Here is a 16174-nt window from a genome sequence, read left to right as displayed (position 1 = left end):
ATCAAAACAGTTATGAGCAGAATATGTCGTCCAGGATGTGATTATACAGTGAAATAACCAATGGGGAATAATGGTAACATCTGGAAACATCCATGTGACACATTTATCACCAAGTCTCCTGTGTGTTTATTCTCATCCACTGATTAAGTGATGTTTATAAAGGTCTGCACTTGCATCATGATCCTACAAATGAACCACTGTAACAATAATCACCTGAACGTGCACTGCATCCTGACCATCGTGCAGTGGAACGTGAGCGTGAGGATGCTCTCCGTGCACTGCAGGAGTCCGAGCCCCGGTGATTGGCATGTCTCCTGCTGGAAGAGGAGGAGGAGGAGGAGGAGGAAGAGGAAGAGGAAGAGGAGGAGGCCTGCTTCTCTTGCTGCAACAGCTCTGAATTGAAATAAGGAAGTGGGTGCTAGTGCGGCGGAGGGATACATATGCCCCCCCCCCCCCCCCCCCCTTATCCCCTCCCCATTCTGGCCACGGCCAATATACACAGTGCTAACCCGCCAGTGGAACTCCATCTAAGGAACGAGCACACTCTGCCTTCACAGACCAACAAGCACACAACCCATCGACATGGTGAGTATCGCCATTCATTCTGCGAACACGGGGAATGCGTGTAAATAACTCGTCTCCACATGTAAACCCGGGTCTGTTTGACGCTTTTTCTATTATATCCACCGCTCGCTCATTGATTCCTGCTCGTGTGAGTGAGTGTGTGTGTGTGTGTGTGTGTGGACGGAAAACGCCCGCAGTCCGCATTAACTCCAACGTGTTAGCTCGTGTGTGGTGTCACATAGAAGTCCTGTAGTGCCGTGTGGCCGACGTGCGTCTGTTTCACCGAAAATGGTGGACGCCGTCAGAGCGGGAGCGTATTTCCTTAAAAACTGCGCAATTCGCCCAGCGGCGTTGGGCCATGTCGGCTCACGTAGCGGCTCCGCCGTTGCTGTCATGGTGCAGCTCCGATTCTCCCCCCAGCTCGAGATTAACTGCTGCGGGGATAACCAGCGCGATAATACGGCGTTATTACCGCGTTATTATTCCGCGCACAGCCTGTGTGTGGGGTTTATTACACGGCCAGCACGCCTCTACACATGTCACACAGCTGCCCGTGTCCTCTTATCTGATCTCCCCCCGTTCGACACGCTCCTCCGGAGGAGAAGGAGGTGCCAGCTGCGTTTGCTCTGGTTCCCCTTCTTTCTTACTAGATTGCACCATCTTCTGCTGCCCGAGCCGCGCCGTGCCGTGATGTGGGGAGAACGGCACAACTGTATCCCGTCAGTTTTCCGCAACGGAAACTGTCCATATTCTGTCAAAGACAAGGTTGTAGCTAAACGTGTGCAGCCCCCCCCCCCGTTCATAAGTGAAAGATGCAGCTCCGCCTGTCACCGGGCTCCAGGGTTTATCTCGGGCTGTGTTATCCGTCTGTGTCATGTCGGCTGATTTGGTTGCCTCTTTGCAAATTTTTTCAATGTTATGCAAACTGAGTCGTCCAAGAAGCTCTTTCTGCCACTGGCCACCGCAAAATATCAACAGCTTTGACTATTTCCAAACCAGTCTACAGCCACACATTGTGAAATATAACTATCACCGGACGGTCAAGATTATCTGTCCCCTACGTGTATCTAGGTCTAGTATTATTCTGTGGCGAATTAACGTCTGCAAAATCAGATGTTGGAGTCACATGCATGCCTACTTTTGCAGCCGGCTAATGAAATGGAGTCCCTCCGCCGGCTACGTCACATAAGGAGACGTTATCGAGAGTGGGTGTGGAAAAGAGGCCTTTCGGGCTAATCCATTGATTATCAAGCTTGATAGATCATTAATGGCCCGAGGGAGGCGAGAAGCTGCAGGCCACCCCCCTCTACAACCCACCCTCCCTCTTCTGTGATCAAATATCCCATATATGGTATCGAGCTGCGATGCAGTTTCACGTTGCAATGCGCTGCAGTAATTGGAGTGTAAAGTGGAATTGTTATGGAGTTAGCTTGCGTATCAGCGTCTCTGAAAAGTTTAATCCACAGGCGTAAGCCCCTTGTCTGCATCAATACGCCCACTGAAGTGGAAACAGCCTCCCCCATTGAGGTGGAAGTATCGAATAAGTAGTTGGACCATGCTAAGCCCCTATCATATTTCTGTTACGCTCTTGTTTGCTGATGCATGTTTAGTAACTTGAAGGACATCTGATCCGCTGCAGTGAATAATTTATATGCTTGGCGGCAACACCTAGCCATGTTCCATGTCCCTTGTGTCTTGGATCGACGCAGTGCTGTCTGTGGTGGGGTGGAGTACCCAGCCACCTACCACCACCAGGCCATATGGCGGACAGGCATTGTTTGCAGGATGTTGGGAGGCTGGTGTTGTTTACACCCCATCCACTCGCCCTCCTTCCCCCCTGACACAGCCAGGGCCCGGAGGCCTCACTGTCTTTTGTCCAGTCTCAAAGAGACGAGGCGTTCAGCACTCAGTTGAACTCAATGCTTCTATAGAGTGGGAGTGTGTGGCACACTGACTCTTTGTGTTTGTGCTTGTGTCATGATGAATGGAACTGTGTGTGTGTGTGTGTGTCACACCCATCTGTCAGGGTGACAGCTGGTTATTGCACCTTTCACTGGGTGAATATTGAGAAGCTACTTTAGGAAATGTCGGCAACTCACAGCAACGGACTGGCAACTAAAAGAACCTGGAAAGCGTTTATAAAGGGCTGCTAATGAAGAAGATGGTAATCAGCGTCCTCTTACACCATTTTGCATTCAGCCTGTCAAATTAAACAGATTGAACAGAGAAGGATGCAAGGGTGATATGGCTTCGAGTGAGAGTAAAAGATATTCCTTGCTGGCCCAGTGAACTGCCCTCTGCCTCCCACAGCCCAGTTTGGATCGCATTGCTGGGGCCGGCTGCCCAGGCAACAGTGGGAGTGGTTGACCGACTCGTGCCAACAGACCACTGCCAGCAGAGCACCACCCTTCCCCATAAAACACACATGCACTCCTAACCCTTCGTAAGTCTGGCAGTGAATTACCATCTCCATAGGACATCATGGATGGTGATTCACGGGGAGTTTCCTCTGAGCTGTTTGTCACATAAAGAAAGCGAAAACATACACATAGAGGGTAAAGGTCTTCAGAAGGAGGAGTTGGGATTGGCCCATGTCCAAGTGCCTGGGGGGAAAAAGGAAGAAAATGGAGAAAAGAAAGGGATGGGCCGGTAGTGGGCAGTGCAGCAGCACTGTGAGGCCCCGGCTGCTTGGGTCTGGGCCAGGGGAGGATCCATAGCACTGAGTCACCAAACTCCACACCCAGTACACTTAGGGAGACAACAGGGGACAGAAGGAGACAGCAACCATACAACAGGGGCGTTGCAGCATGACAAAGAGGGTGACTAAGGAAAGAAAAGAAGGATGCTCATCAACATTACCATTGACAGAGAACGAGCAAGAAATTAACACGAGGGGAGAACATGTACGAGATGAGAGGGACAGTGTGGAAGATGGCATCAGAGAATAAAACAGACAAGACTGAAAACGTTGGTCGGGCTGGGTGGCATATAAGTGCTGGCAAGGCGCTGGCGTCTCTTGACATTTCCCTAGAAAGAGGGTGCATGGAGGCAGAAGACAGGCGAGTGCTGTTGTGTGCGGAACAGGTTATTGGATCATGTCAGCTAATCGTATGAGTGCTGTTGAAGTTATCCAAGAACCCCTCACTGACCAGATCGATCCAATCCTCTGGATGCTGCTGCTCAGTCCAGGAGCAGAGAGGCTTTTTTTTATTTTTTTACAGAAAAAGGTCAGCTTGCGCTGTGTCATGCCGTGATCTGCTAAATCTCATCCCTTCTAACAAAATCTAGTCATTGTGCAGCAAATTTATTTTGCTGGATTGAATCCCAAAATAAAATACCCTCACCTCCAAACACGGACTCAATAAGTTCCAGGTTTACGTTCATGGGATAGGCTTCTTTCACGGCAGCCATTTTGGAAGGTCACAGCAGAAAATACAGGTGTTGCTGATCTGGTGATTAGTCCCACTTAATAATTGTATTACTCACACCTGCATTTTTAATGTGTCAGGTTTGTGTCGGCTATGAGGAAGGACAACTTTGTTATTGTTGTGTGTGCTCTGCTGTATTCAAAGCTAGATTCCTCGCCAAACTGATAAACACATCGATAAGCTGGAGGAATTCGCTTTGAGGCACCGCTGGGCACTCTGACTAATTCGCAGGAAACAAATGGGTGGAAAGTATTGGTTCCGTGGAAGAGTTCCATTTAGCGTTGTTTGCGTGTTTCTATCATAGGCTACCGTTTGGGACAGATATCGGACTGAAAACCGATTCATTGAGGATTGCTTGTCCAATTTGGCAGAAAAGCTGTGTAATCAGTTAGAAGAAAAACTGTTTTTTGGGGTCAGAGGTGAAGGTTAGTCAAGCGGACGTTATGGTTAGAGTAAGTCTCAAGGAAATGAATGCAAGTACCCAAAAGAGACGGTGTATGTGTATGCATGACCATTAGTGCATGAGTGCACGTGCACATCTGAGACCACTCATGTTTGTCTGTGTATGTATCTTCTTTGTATCCAGGCATAATGTGGGTTGATACTAAATAATAATAAAACAAACTCCCCTCTTTTTTCTGAGACATTGATGGGGGGGGGGGGGCACCCGTGGGAGTATTTTGTACCCCAAGATCTGTATTCACACTTTTATTGCTGTGGGTGTTTGTTGGAAATCAGTGGATGCCTTTACAAAGAAGCCTGAATCCATCTATTTAAAAGACCCGGCAGTGGATTCTTGCTTCCAAGCCATTTACAACATGTGTGAGTCACTATCAGCCATCAAAGATCCCTGGCTACTGCAGGGAACAGGCTGGGATGGGAACCAAACGGTGCCAACCCAGCAGGCTTCTCCCCCCCACTCCCAGAAAACACTCCCCTGCTGATATGTCCTAAAACAATCCTGCCTAAACATTTTCTGCTGGTCTCGGGAAAGCACTTCACCCCTTTTTATGACAGTTTGTTTCCAAGTAGTCCCTTTTTGTCGAGGAACACTATGGCGTCGCCTACTTTTGTTTTTACAATCCCATGGAGCCACCCATCAGCTCAAAGTTTAATCTAATCAAGTACCATTTGCTATCAAGGAAAAATGTCTGATAACAGAATTGCCTGAAGTCAAGATGGAATCCAATTGGCTTTAGGTCATTAAAGGGAGTAAATCTGGAGGAGCTGTAATTCTGTTATTTAGAAGAAATATTAAGTTGCAGACTTTAAGTCAGCAAACTGTGGCTCTTGGTTAGTTTGGGCTATTGTAATTTTTATTGTTAAATCTTGGCAGCTCCATGAGCAGATTCCAGTTGCGGCCTCTGGGGATTGCTTTGCACTGAGGCCATCAGACCTCTGAACACTGTGGACAGTGTTAAGCTGTGGTGGTTGGTGGGTGGGGAGGAAGAGGAATTTAATGACGAAAGTTTGAGGTTTGGAATAATTGCCTTGTTGAATAACTTGTTTGTTATTTTCTCTCTCTCTCTCTCCCCTCCCCCCCACAGGCTGACCAACTAACAGAGGAGCAGATTGCAGGTAGGAACCGAGATTTTCTCTTCTTACTGCCAAGTCCTTTCTTCACATATTTACTTGCTTCTTGTGGATCAATTCCACCCTATGAAATATATTCAATAAGTTCCTCCTGCTAGTTCTCATTAGCTGTTCTGGTTGCCTCGATGACACTTTCAGAGAATGTGTCATGACATGGAAAATTGAAGGATCTGGCACCTCCCCTCCCTTGGTAGATCATTAGCTTTTCAATTGAACAGAAGTAAGAGGAACAAGTATTTACAACATGTCATGAGTCAGGATCGAAAGCCACGAAGCTCCAGTGAATAGACAGTTTTCCAGGCCAGCCTTACGAGTAGTTCTCTCACTCAAGCACCTTGATATTCCTTATGAATAAATGATAAGGGCTCTCTGCTAAAACTGGAGGCTGCAAAGTTTATTCTCAGCCAAACCCCCTCTGTGGTTAATTAGCTTGTGCTTATGCTCACTATTGCCTGCACTTCCCTGGATGGGTTTCTATGGCCTTCCAGTTCAGAGACCTACTTGTAGAAAAGAAAAAACTGATGCATTCATAGAACTTCACTCAATGATATCTTCCAATCTTCTGCTTCGCTTTCTTATTTTTTTTCACAGATTGTGATAAGATCTCTAAGAGTTTTCAGAACTCAGCACATTTGCAGCCTGAGTTGTGTTCACACTAATGTGGGCAAATTTACAGACAAGAATGAACCTTTAACTCAACCTCTCTATTCCCAATGCTCTCAAGAATCAATTAACCTTTTGGGCCTGACTGTAGGATCCTAACATAACCCACCATATGTAACTGCACCACAACATTAATGTAACCTCTCACTCTTACCTCCACCCCTTCAGAGTTCAAGGAGGCGTTCTCCTTATTCGACAAGGATGGTGACGGCACCATTACCACCAAAGAGCTCGGAACCGTCATGAGGTCGCTGGGCCAGAACCCCACAGAGGCCGAACTGCAGGACATGATCAATGAGGTGGACGCTGACGGTCAGTATACTCAAATTCAATTTACCCATATGAACAGTTGAGAATGACCAATTCATAAGACAGCTGATTTCTGCTAAATGATCAACACAAAAGTGGACTAAATCATCATAAGATGCAATAAATGTCTTGCATCACAAATACAACAGGAATTTACGTCTATTTTATAGATCATTTTTAGAACACGATTCCATAATATCACTGGACACATGTTGAGTGTTAGACACTTGTTATTTACTGGGAAATTACTTTAAATAAACAAAATATTTGTCAACTGTCACTGCTCACTGCAGCTCCACACATTACAACTAAATCATTTCTTTAAAGCTCCTGATTTTACCTCAGTCCTAGCTACAGAGATTTATCAATTCCTTTCAGCTTTCTGGTAAAATATATCCATTATCACTACATTGCATGACTGCAGTGATAAAACCTCTGTTACAAATAGATAAGGGATTAGATGTAGCATCCAGTACGGCCCCATTTTGAAAAACACAACTCCCTCCCTTTTCTGCCAACTGTCCACCAACTGTCCAAGCCAAATGTCCGGCCAGCTTTATTTTCAGATGACGTGTCCCTCTGTGTCAGCACTTTAGTCACCGTCACTCACTGTCAGAGATATGGATGTGCAGGAGGTGCTCACAGAGCTGGTGAGAAGAGCCGGCTACGTGTCAAAAGACTGTTAGTGTTGGTGCCCCATGCTGAGTGCCATAATTGAGACAGATTCTTCTCCTCACCTCCTCCTCTGTTAAGCAACTCTCTATTCTGCACTGCAGCATCTCACAGAGGCACTGTGATTGGAAGAGAGAGATAGAAAGAAAGACAGAAAAGGAGAGAGGGGAGAGGAGTCTGAGAAGTTGGCTCGTCGCCTTCAAGCTGACCGTCCTTGGGCGGTAGAGTCGAGGATGTTAGCTGTCAGTAAGGTCTGTACCCCAGTGGTGCTCTGTCAGCTTATAGGATTGCGTAAATGGGGCTGCATTGATCAGGAGAAATCAATTGCTCCGCAGTTTGGCTGCCCCTTTATTGAAACATCCTCCCACCTTCCTCAGCGCCCTCCCCCTCAGTTACACTACAGAGCAAGCACACACACATACACACACCATCACTAACATCCCCTTGTTCTGCCTCTGCCTCCCTTGGCTGATGCAATCTAGGTCAGACAGCAATGAAGCTAGTAATGGAAAATAAAAGTGGTTGCATAAGGCCTCTCTGCGCTTTGCACATCCCGTACCCACATCGGCAGCCATGGGATGTCAGCTGGCCCATTGAAAATCAGCTTTATTTATCAAACAAGGATGCTGTGGTAAAGAATGACATTGAATGGAAGCAGGGACGGAGGGTTTATGTAGACGGAGAGCTTCTAAAAGAAATAGTCTCTTGGCTATTTGATCGTAAAAACGATTGCAGCTTGAAATGGAACTGCTGCCTTACTAGCCGCACCTTCTTAAAATGATACAGGGATGCTGAATATGTGGGGTAAAATGTTTAATAGGGACGCTTGAGACAAGATGAATCAATTTAATTCAGGATTAAATAACTGCAGGACAAAAATACTAGCATTGGTGCCGGCAAATCATTCATTGTCATTACACAATCCCACCCCTCTTTCTTATCTCAGAGATGGAAGTCGGTTTTATGATTCAAGGAAAACAATGACCACACACACCGGTGCACTGCGATGCATCAGCCTTCTATAGTTTGCGTCAGCACCTCTTATGTGTAATCGCACCATCTCCCACTCGGTTCACTCCTTATATTCTCTACTCTTCACATCTCCCTCATCTCCATCTCCCTCTCTACCGCCCACTCCCTCCCTCTTCTTTTTTTCTCTCTCTCTCTTTCCCTCCCACCATTTTCTCTCTCTCTTCCCGCCTGCCTTCCTCCCTATCTCCCTCCCTCCCTCCTTCCTTCTTCCACTGCAGCAGCTGGCCCGAGGTGCAGTTGAGCAGATATCTCTCAAGGGCTGCCTTGCTTCTTCTCTAGTCGTTGTGCATCTCAGATGATAGTTTTCCAGTCCTGTCCCTCTAGAAGAACGGGACACCCCCCCCTCTTTAGTCTCCCAGCCTTGGGCGCCAGCATGTTTTCCCTCGGTGCTCCTGGCTGTCTCTTTGTGTTAGATAACAGGTCCTTAGATTGTTACCCCGGGTCATGAGATCACCATCTGCCCCATCACATTATTGCATCCCTTTTTGTTCCACACAAACACACATACATCCATTCTCTCTGTATTTCACTCTCTGAGGCGTGCACTGTAAACCCCCTCACCCCTGGGCTAATCCACCTCGGTTCTTTTCCCTTCACTGTCCCTGCCCTTCACTTCAGTCCCCTTGTGAAATTCTCTGTTTTTTAATGTTAATTCACCTCCACACTGCATTCATATATATCAATTGCCTGTACGTAAAATACCAAGGCCATTGGGTTTACCACTAGATTTACCACCCATCCTCCCATCGTCTGTGGTTGCAGTTTGTTAACCGCTGAGCTCCTCATAGATCCTTCTCCTGTCAAGAGGGTCTGATCCCCTGGTAATCCTGTCTTGACAACTGCAACATGGATATTGATCCTATTGCAAGCATGCATGCGCCACCACTAATTAGCAAAAGCAAATACACCGGCAACTCTGACTGATCCATCCAAATGGGCGCACTTTTGGACGACCCAAAAAACGCATTGCAAACACTGCCCGAAAAGGCAGAAAAAAATTGGAAGATAAAAGTGGGATAGAGGGATGTAGCTGAAAAGGAACCTCCCCCTCCTCCCTGTCTTTCTCACTTTCCCTCCAGCCTCAGTTTCTGATGGGGGCACCAGAAGAGATAAGCTTTTGATTTATCCAATCTTCTTGAAGGCCAAGCTGCACAGTATACGCTACATCTAGATTATGGATGACTAGCCATAGCCCCCCCCCCGCAGTGCTGTCCTGCTGAGTAACATACGTAGCCTCCTCCTGGGGCTTCCCTAAAGGAAGAAAGGGAAACACACACACACACTCAGCCTGCAGTAGCTGTGTTTATCACAGGAAGGAAGGTGCTCACTAAAATGATGTGAGGGCTCCTGCCCTCACTGCGATTACTCATGTCACTGCCGCAGTCCCCTCTGGAGAGAAGTTGTACCCTGTACACTAGTGTAAGCGCTACTGTCACACACAGGAGGGGGAGTAAAACAGGAGCGCTACATGAATATTTTTGAGCTGAGCGACTTTCATCAGCTAAATGCAGGGTTATACTATCTCTACTTATCTGGGTTTGCTTTTTAAGTAATTGCAATTTTTGCTAATTAAATGTGCCTCATTGATCACACATTCCAGGTAATGGAACCATCGACTTTCCGGAGTTCTTGACCATGATGGCCAGAAAAATGAAGGACACAGACAGCGAGGAGGAGATTCGTGAGGCTTTCCGGGTATTTGACAAGGTAAATGAAGTTTAATAAGTATTGGTATGCTTGCAAACGGACTTTAGTTAAATTGTCTTCTATTGTTCTGTGGAGCCCAATAAGACTTGTAGCTATTTAGTAAATAAAATAAGCAAGATTATTCTGATAGTGGAGAGTTATGAGTGTCTAACTTGCTGCTTGTTTAACACCTGCCACCGTCTCAGCTCATTAATTGATCTGATGGGAATTTTTTGCCCCACCAGTTGTCGACCTTTGGGGATTTGTTTTACATGTTCTTTACACATTTGCTCCCATGCTGCATGTTTCCAGGACGGAAATGGCTACATCAGCGCTGCAGAGCTCCGTCACGTCATGACGAACCTGGGAGAGAAGCTAACAGATGAGGAGGTGGACGAGATGATCAGAGAAGCAGACATCGATGGAGACGGACAGGTCAACTACGAAGGTAAAAAATACATGAAAAACTAAAATGAAGCAGATGCTAAAATGTCACGGTGCACAAATAGCTTTAGTTTCTAGGCCGCGGTGTAGGCTTTTATTAAACAGGGGGACCAGAACACTTCATTTTCCAAGCGGTGTATTTCTCTGAGGACAGCTGCAAGATAAGCCAGCCACACATAATATTAGTTATTAGATAGGGGCTATACATGGAGCGCTGTGAACAGGGCTGGGTGAAAGTCATCCCTCTGAATTAGCACCAGTGTGCCAGGAGTCTTTTCTCTCTTCCTCCCATCCCCCTCCCTTCTGTCCCTCGGCAACATTACACGACAGACTGCGCTCATTTTCTAGAAGGCTGTTGATATATTATGAAGAGTCTGTAAGTCTTGGCTGAAAAGTGCCTTACTTCCCCATTCTCATTGTACCACAGACAGAATATGTACTCTACAGACAACGAAAGCCTCTTATTTATTTTGCGTGTGTTGCGGCAAAACTGTAAGCACAGTGAGAAGCTTTTTAATCAAATGGGTTTAATGAGATGAACACCCAAAGCCGTTTGGAAAGGGGACACCAATTAAGATGTTCTCAAGTTGATTAAAAAAAACAATAAAACGTTTAACAGTTTAGCAGGTGATTTGCTCTCCCTGGCAACAGGCTTTACCAAAGCCTGAACCCTGATGACCTCATTGTCTCTTCTCCTCTCCCTCTCTCCCTCTCTCTCTCTCTGCAGAGTTTGTACAGATGATGACCGCAAAGTGAAGCTTGCCCGCCCTGTCCTGTCCCCTCTTAGAAGAAAAAAAGGAAAAAACAAGAAAAAAAAAAGTCAAAATGTTTTACTTACCTCTTGGAAAAATGTTCATTTATTCATACTGTTTCTGTATAGAAAATAATTGAATGTTGAATTAATCTATCCTTCTGTCCACACAGGAAAAAATATAAAGAAAATATACAAAAAATATCTGCATGAAAATGATGGTTAGTGATCCTGTCCCCTCCCCCCGGAGATCAGTTTAGCATCAGTACTTAACAAGTAAAAATAATAACAACAAACCCTGTAACTACTACCTTCAGACTAAAGCTAAAGCATTTGGCGAACTCCTTCCAGTTCCAATTGCGAGTGGTAAATGTCTGGGCTGGCCATCTCTTCTTTCTCTCTCTCTGTTTTCTGTTCTTCATGCATGCAGCTTGAGACCGGAGCACTAACCCCCATGCCCCCCCATCCCTCCTCCGGGCTACCAGAGCGTGCTGATTCCACTATAAGCTGTCCTCTTGTTGGTTTGGTACAGTTTTTTGTATTTGGAGAGGAACCCTGTACTGTTAAGATGAGAGAATATACCAGGTTCTAACTCAAGCGTTAAAGTGGAATGGGACTTAATTGTATGCTAGATAAAAAGAGAAAAAAAAACAATGTACAAAAAATACATTTTCAAATGTTTGGCATGTTCTTTTGTTTTTGTTATGTTATTTGGACGGCCATCTTAGTAGTTGTGCGTCCTGCCCTTTTAAAAGGAGGGGGACTTAAAGAGTCTTACGGTGAGCTTTCTTTTCTTTTTTCTTTTCTTTTTTCGCTGAGATGGAGTGTCTGTCCTCTTTTCTTGCAAGAGAGAATCACTGGCCTTCACTTTTTTTCTTCTTCTGTTTCTCGACTCAGACAAAAGCGTAGTGAGGGGTGTACTGTGTTTACAGCGCATGCTGTTAGGAGTGTCAGTGCACCAGTCTTCGCAGCTGTTCATCTGAGTTCAGTTTACATTCATTCCAAGTTGTACATGCTAGTCTTTATTTTTTTTTTCAAATAAAAGACCATGAACTTTATTGCGTTTAATGTCATTTTTGTTAAAGCCTGATTGTGAAAATCATCTATAAAGACACAATAAGAAGTCTGTATGTTGTTTACCGAGCAGATACATGTATCAAATGAGTATAAGCACGGTTCTCTCCATGTGCACTGTCACTGGGTGATGCCGAGCAGAGGCAGGATTCATACTGTCCCCCATTAAATGGCAGTGAGGTTGTGGAGAGAGTGAGTGAGCTGCCCACAGGGGAGGGAGAGGCAGCAGAGTGTTTGCTCTCGCTCTCAGCCGAGGATATACATACACATCTATGACGCTCTCTTCTCTCTCAAGACACAGCCGGTTGCTAGGTAACAGCAGCATGCTGGAACTGGGATGTTGGGGGTTTGTGAAAAGGCAAGTGGGAGTTTGAATAAACCCTCCTGCATCTGCCGATGTTGGCTTGTCCTAGTAAGGCAAACCAGGCCACAACACCACTGCCGTGTGCACTTTTTAACAGACACACACAGAGTACAGACAAGCAGAGACCTGTCTCCCTCACCTCCAGCAGCATGCTACCTAAATGTTCAAAAGGGCAAGTCAGAACAAAATGGTTTTACTATATTTGGAGTGTAATTTGACCATGTTTGGAAAGGAGCAAATATAGACTTGAGACAGCTCCACCAGCCTACACATAAACTAGGCAAGATAAATCATGAAGAGAGCCCTGCCCTCACATTGAAGGATACACACACCTCATTCTTTTTACACAGATAAGGGAGTCAGGAAATTCTTTGCATTCCACGCACAATATCTTATGTTAGTCACAGATTAGCTGCTGGGGAACGAGCCTTTCCTGCATTAATCATATCATTTGAAGAGGAGAGAGTGACTAAGAAGGAGCCCAGCCCTGATTGTAGCTCTAGGGTTTTATTTTGAAATAAATCCAGGCAAACGACTCACTGAGCCCTTCTCACTGGCCCCTCCCTGCAGCACCACACCAGCCAATAAGAAGAGACGTTAAGTAGATTGACAGCTGGGACTGAAGCACTGCTGCTCTTGGTTACCTCAACGGGTCCAGTGCTCAAACCTTAGACTTTACATTTAAAGGAAAATAACACTGCTCTTTTTAATGTCCAATGTTAAATATATAAATAAAAATAAAAGTGAATGAAGAGGACTAAATAAATTATGAGATCATTTAATAAATTACAAAAAGTAAGCCTATTATTACTATTATTATTATTATCATCAAAAGGTATATCTCCATTTCAAAACTATCTTTCTCACATGTTCTTTCTTAACTAATGGTATTTTCACAGACATGTTTTTCTCACATCACATTTTATATCCTAATAACAGTTGAACAATCTGCAGTGCCTGTCACCTCAGTTTTTAGTTTTGGGTCCTTCTGTCTTTAGGACGACTCCTGACTCTATAGCTGCTCCTCAGTTTGACAACAAGCAGCCTTTTTAAACCCATCCCAGCTAGCTAGCAGGCTAGGTTGAAAGAATATGTAGCATTGTTTCACTACATAAAAGCTGAGGTTCAATACTGATTCCATAGACTATATAACAATAGATGACATGATGGTTGCCCAAAAGTGGCCGTGATATAGGTAATAAATCCCTACTACATGTTAGTGGATAGGACATGGGACAAAATTAGTTTATCCCACTCATGTTTGTTCAAGTGTACATTTTTTTGATAAAATGTTTTTTCGTTGCTAATTTGATGCTATAAAAACAGGATGAAACGTCATGATTGACAGCTGAGACTGACCCGCTATCGGTCAAGCGTATGTTAACCTAGATACCACGGCTTTGTCCCCCGATAGCTGCTGCAAAGACTGGCTCAAAGTGATGTCATCGGCACAAGATGGCAACTATCATATCCAGGATTTTTGGGGCTTCATTTCTGTTAAGCGGGAGGGGAGTGGGGGAGTGGAGATGCGTTATATATATATTCTTTATATAAAGTCTATGACTATGAGTTAGTTTGCTTATTGTAGAATTGCAGTACCGTTGTTGCTCAAGTTAAAAGTAGCTAGTTGAATCTTGTAGCAGTTTTTGAGCCTCATTAATTAAGCTTGAGGCATGTGATTGGCCAAAAGGTATTTTTATTTAAAAAAAATTTTGATAATGAAATATCAGGATTCTACGCTGTCTTGCAACAGCACCAATGACCTTGAACTGGACCATTTGCTGCAATTGATGGTTAGAAAAAATGGTCAAGGTTGACAAGTGGGGCGTTTGAATACTGAACATAGATGTTATGACAAAAAGCTTCCTACCACATCAGAAACATATTCCATTCAACACCACAACATGACAGCATTAAACATTGAACACACTCAGCACAGGTAGCAACCCTACAAAATACAAGCACATATACGCAGAACAGGTGGGATACAAAAGAAGGAGAAAAACCCACTGGGATACGACTCCGCTGGTGGGTTTGTGCTGCCGCTCTATGTGCCAGCCAGCCAATGAGCCTCCGCTAAAGGCATCATGTCAACCAATCCCATAGACGGAATAGGTTTCTGCTTCTGCGTTGGGGCTTGCTGCATGGTTCTCTAGAAAAGGCTTACCCTCCTCTCAGGGGAGGAGGGGACACCTGAGCCCCCTGGGGGTTAAATTAAGAACATCAATATTTCACGTGTAAATGAAGCAGCACACTGCGGAGGCAGTAATGCGAGAAGGATTGACCGGGCAGAGGTATCACGTATCAGCGCCCCTGGAAAGAACAGGCACACTTCTGAGACAAGCCCATGACATACAGCAAGAGTGTGTGTGTATATGAGAGGGTCTGTAGCCTGTACATATATATATGTATGTGTGTGTGTGTGTGTGTGGGTGTGTGTGTGTGTGTAGGCAGGTGCAAACCAGGCATTTTTTTGATGACATGAAGCCCTGTTTATTGGTGTAGTGTCCAGCTGTATTAGAAAGTTAAGGAAGTGGATGAGGTGAACTGAGCAAGGCACCACATCAATATAGGGAGGCTTCTGGCACTTTCTACTCTTCTCTCTCCCTCTCTCTCTCATACACACACACACACACACACACACACACACACACACACACACACACACACACACACACACACACACACACACACACACACACACACACAGACACACACACACACACAAACACACACACACACACACACGGTAATAAATGGAATAGGCCGATTCTTGTTAAATGTAAAGGTAGAGAAACAGAATCGTGTAATGAAGAACGTCTGATCAACCTTTTACACCTGTATTTGATCTGATCCCCGTGAAGCCCTGGTCCCCTCTAATTCTTTATTTCCCTGTATTATTCATGGCAGAACAGAACACACACCTGTAATTGTTTCGTATGGATCGAACCATACTGTCTTTGTATGCCTTACTGCTTCTTATGGGCCTCGGAGGGTCATTTTCACCGTGTTGAGCTAATGAAGACTGTAGAGGTGCTAGAGCAAAGCACTGCAGGGGGCTTGGCGGTTCCTAGGTCCTTGCGCTCTGCAATGCAGCGCCCTCCCCATCCCAACAAACCCCAACTAAGCTCCTCTCTAAATCAGTCCCGGTGCCTTTTCAATTACTGGGAGCAGCGTGGGTCTCTCTCTTCCTCCCAACCCTCTAATAGCCCCATCGTCTAAGATTTCCCACTCCATCTCCCTCTCTTGTCCTCTCCCTCTCCTTTCCCCCTCATTTACCTTTCTCTCTCATCTCTTGCCTGCTCCATTTGTCTGACACTGCGTTTTAGTTTTTATGGACTGCAATCAATCTTCTGTTTTTTTTCTTTTTTTCGTCCCTTCCTCCTCCAGCCTCCTTTACGGTGCGTCAGTGTCGCCGTCACCATCTTTGGGCTTCTCCTCAGCTGTGCCCGGCCTCTCTCTATTTACCTAGAAGAATAGGCTCATCCATCTTTGATTGTTGTGAAATATTATGGCGGTGTCACGACAACCAAGCCTCGCTGAACCTCATGCAATATTCAGAGGCGATGATATAAGATTCCACCTAATGAAAAA

The 16174-nt window shown here is 45.3% G+C and overlaps 1 protein-coding gene across 1 annotated transcript; it reads left to right on the top strand.

Moving 5' to 3' along the window:
* The first annotated feature begins 453 nt into the window (after nucleotides 1–453).
* On the top strand, nucleotides 454–12200 carry calm1b (calmodulin 1b). The gene is made up of 6 exons (XM_053445131.1): nucleotides 454–585; nucleotides 5540–5570; nucleotides 6417–6560; nucleotides 9862–9968; nucleotides 10260–10395; nucleotides 11119–12200. The coding sequence occupies exons 1-6, from the start codon at nucleotides 583–585 to the stop codon at nucleotides 11145–11147; spliced, it is 450 nt and encodes a 149-aa protein (XP_053301106.1). The 5' UTR covers nucleotides 454–582; the 3' UTR covers nucleotides 11148–12200.
* The last annotated feature ends 3974 nt before the right edge of the window (nucleotides 12201–16174 follow it).

Source organism: Pleuronectes platessa, chromosome 17 (assembly GCF_947347685.1).
Source record: "Pleuronectes platessa chromosome 17, fPlePla1.1, whole genome shotgun sequence".
Classification (NCBI taxonomy): Eukaryota; Metazoa; Chordata; class Actinopteri; order Pleuronectiformes; family Pleuronectidae; genus Pleuronectes; species Pleuronectes platessa.
This window is presented reverse-complemented; position numbering and strand designations above follow the sequence as displayed.

Bases quoted from the DNA above. Each gene is read 5' to 3' on its own strand.
- calm1b (XM_053445131.1), top strand. The intron at 5,571-6,416 runs GTAGGAACCGAG...CCACCCCTTCAG, and splicing joins AACAGAGGAGCAGATTGCAG to AGTTCAAGGAGGCGTTCTCC. The intron at 6,561-9,861 runs GTCAGTATACTC...CACACATTCCAG, and splicing joins CAATGAGGTGGACGCTGACG to GTAATGGAACCATCGACTTT.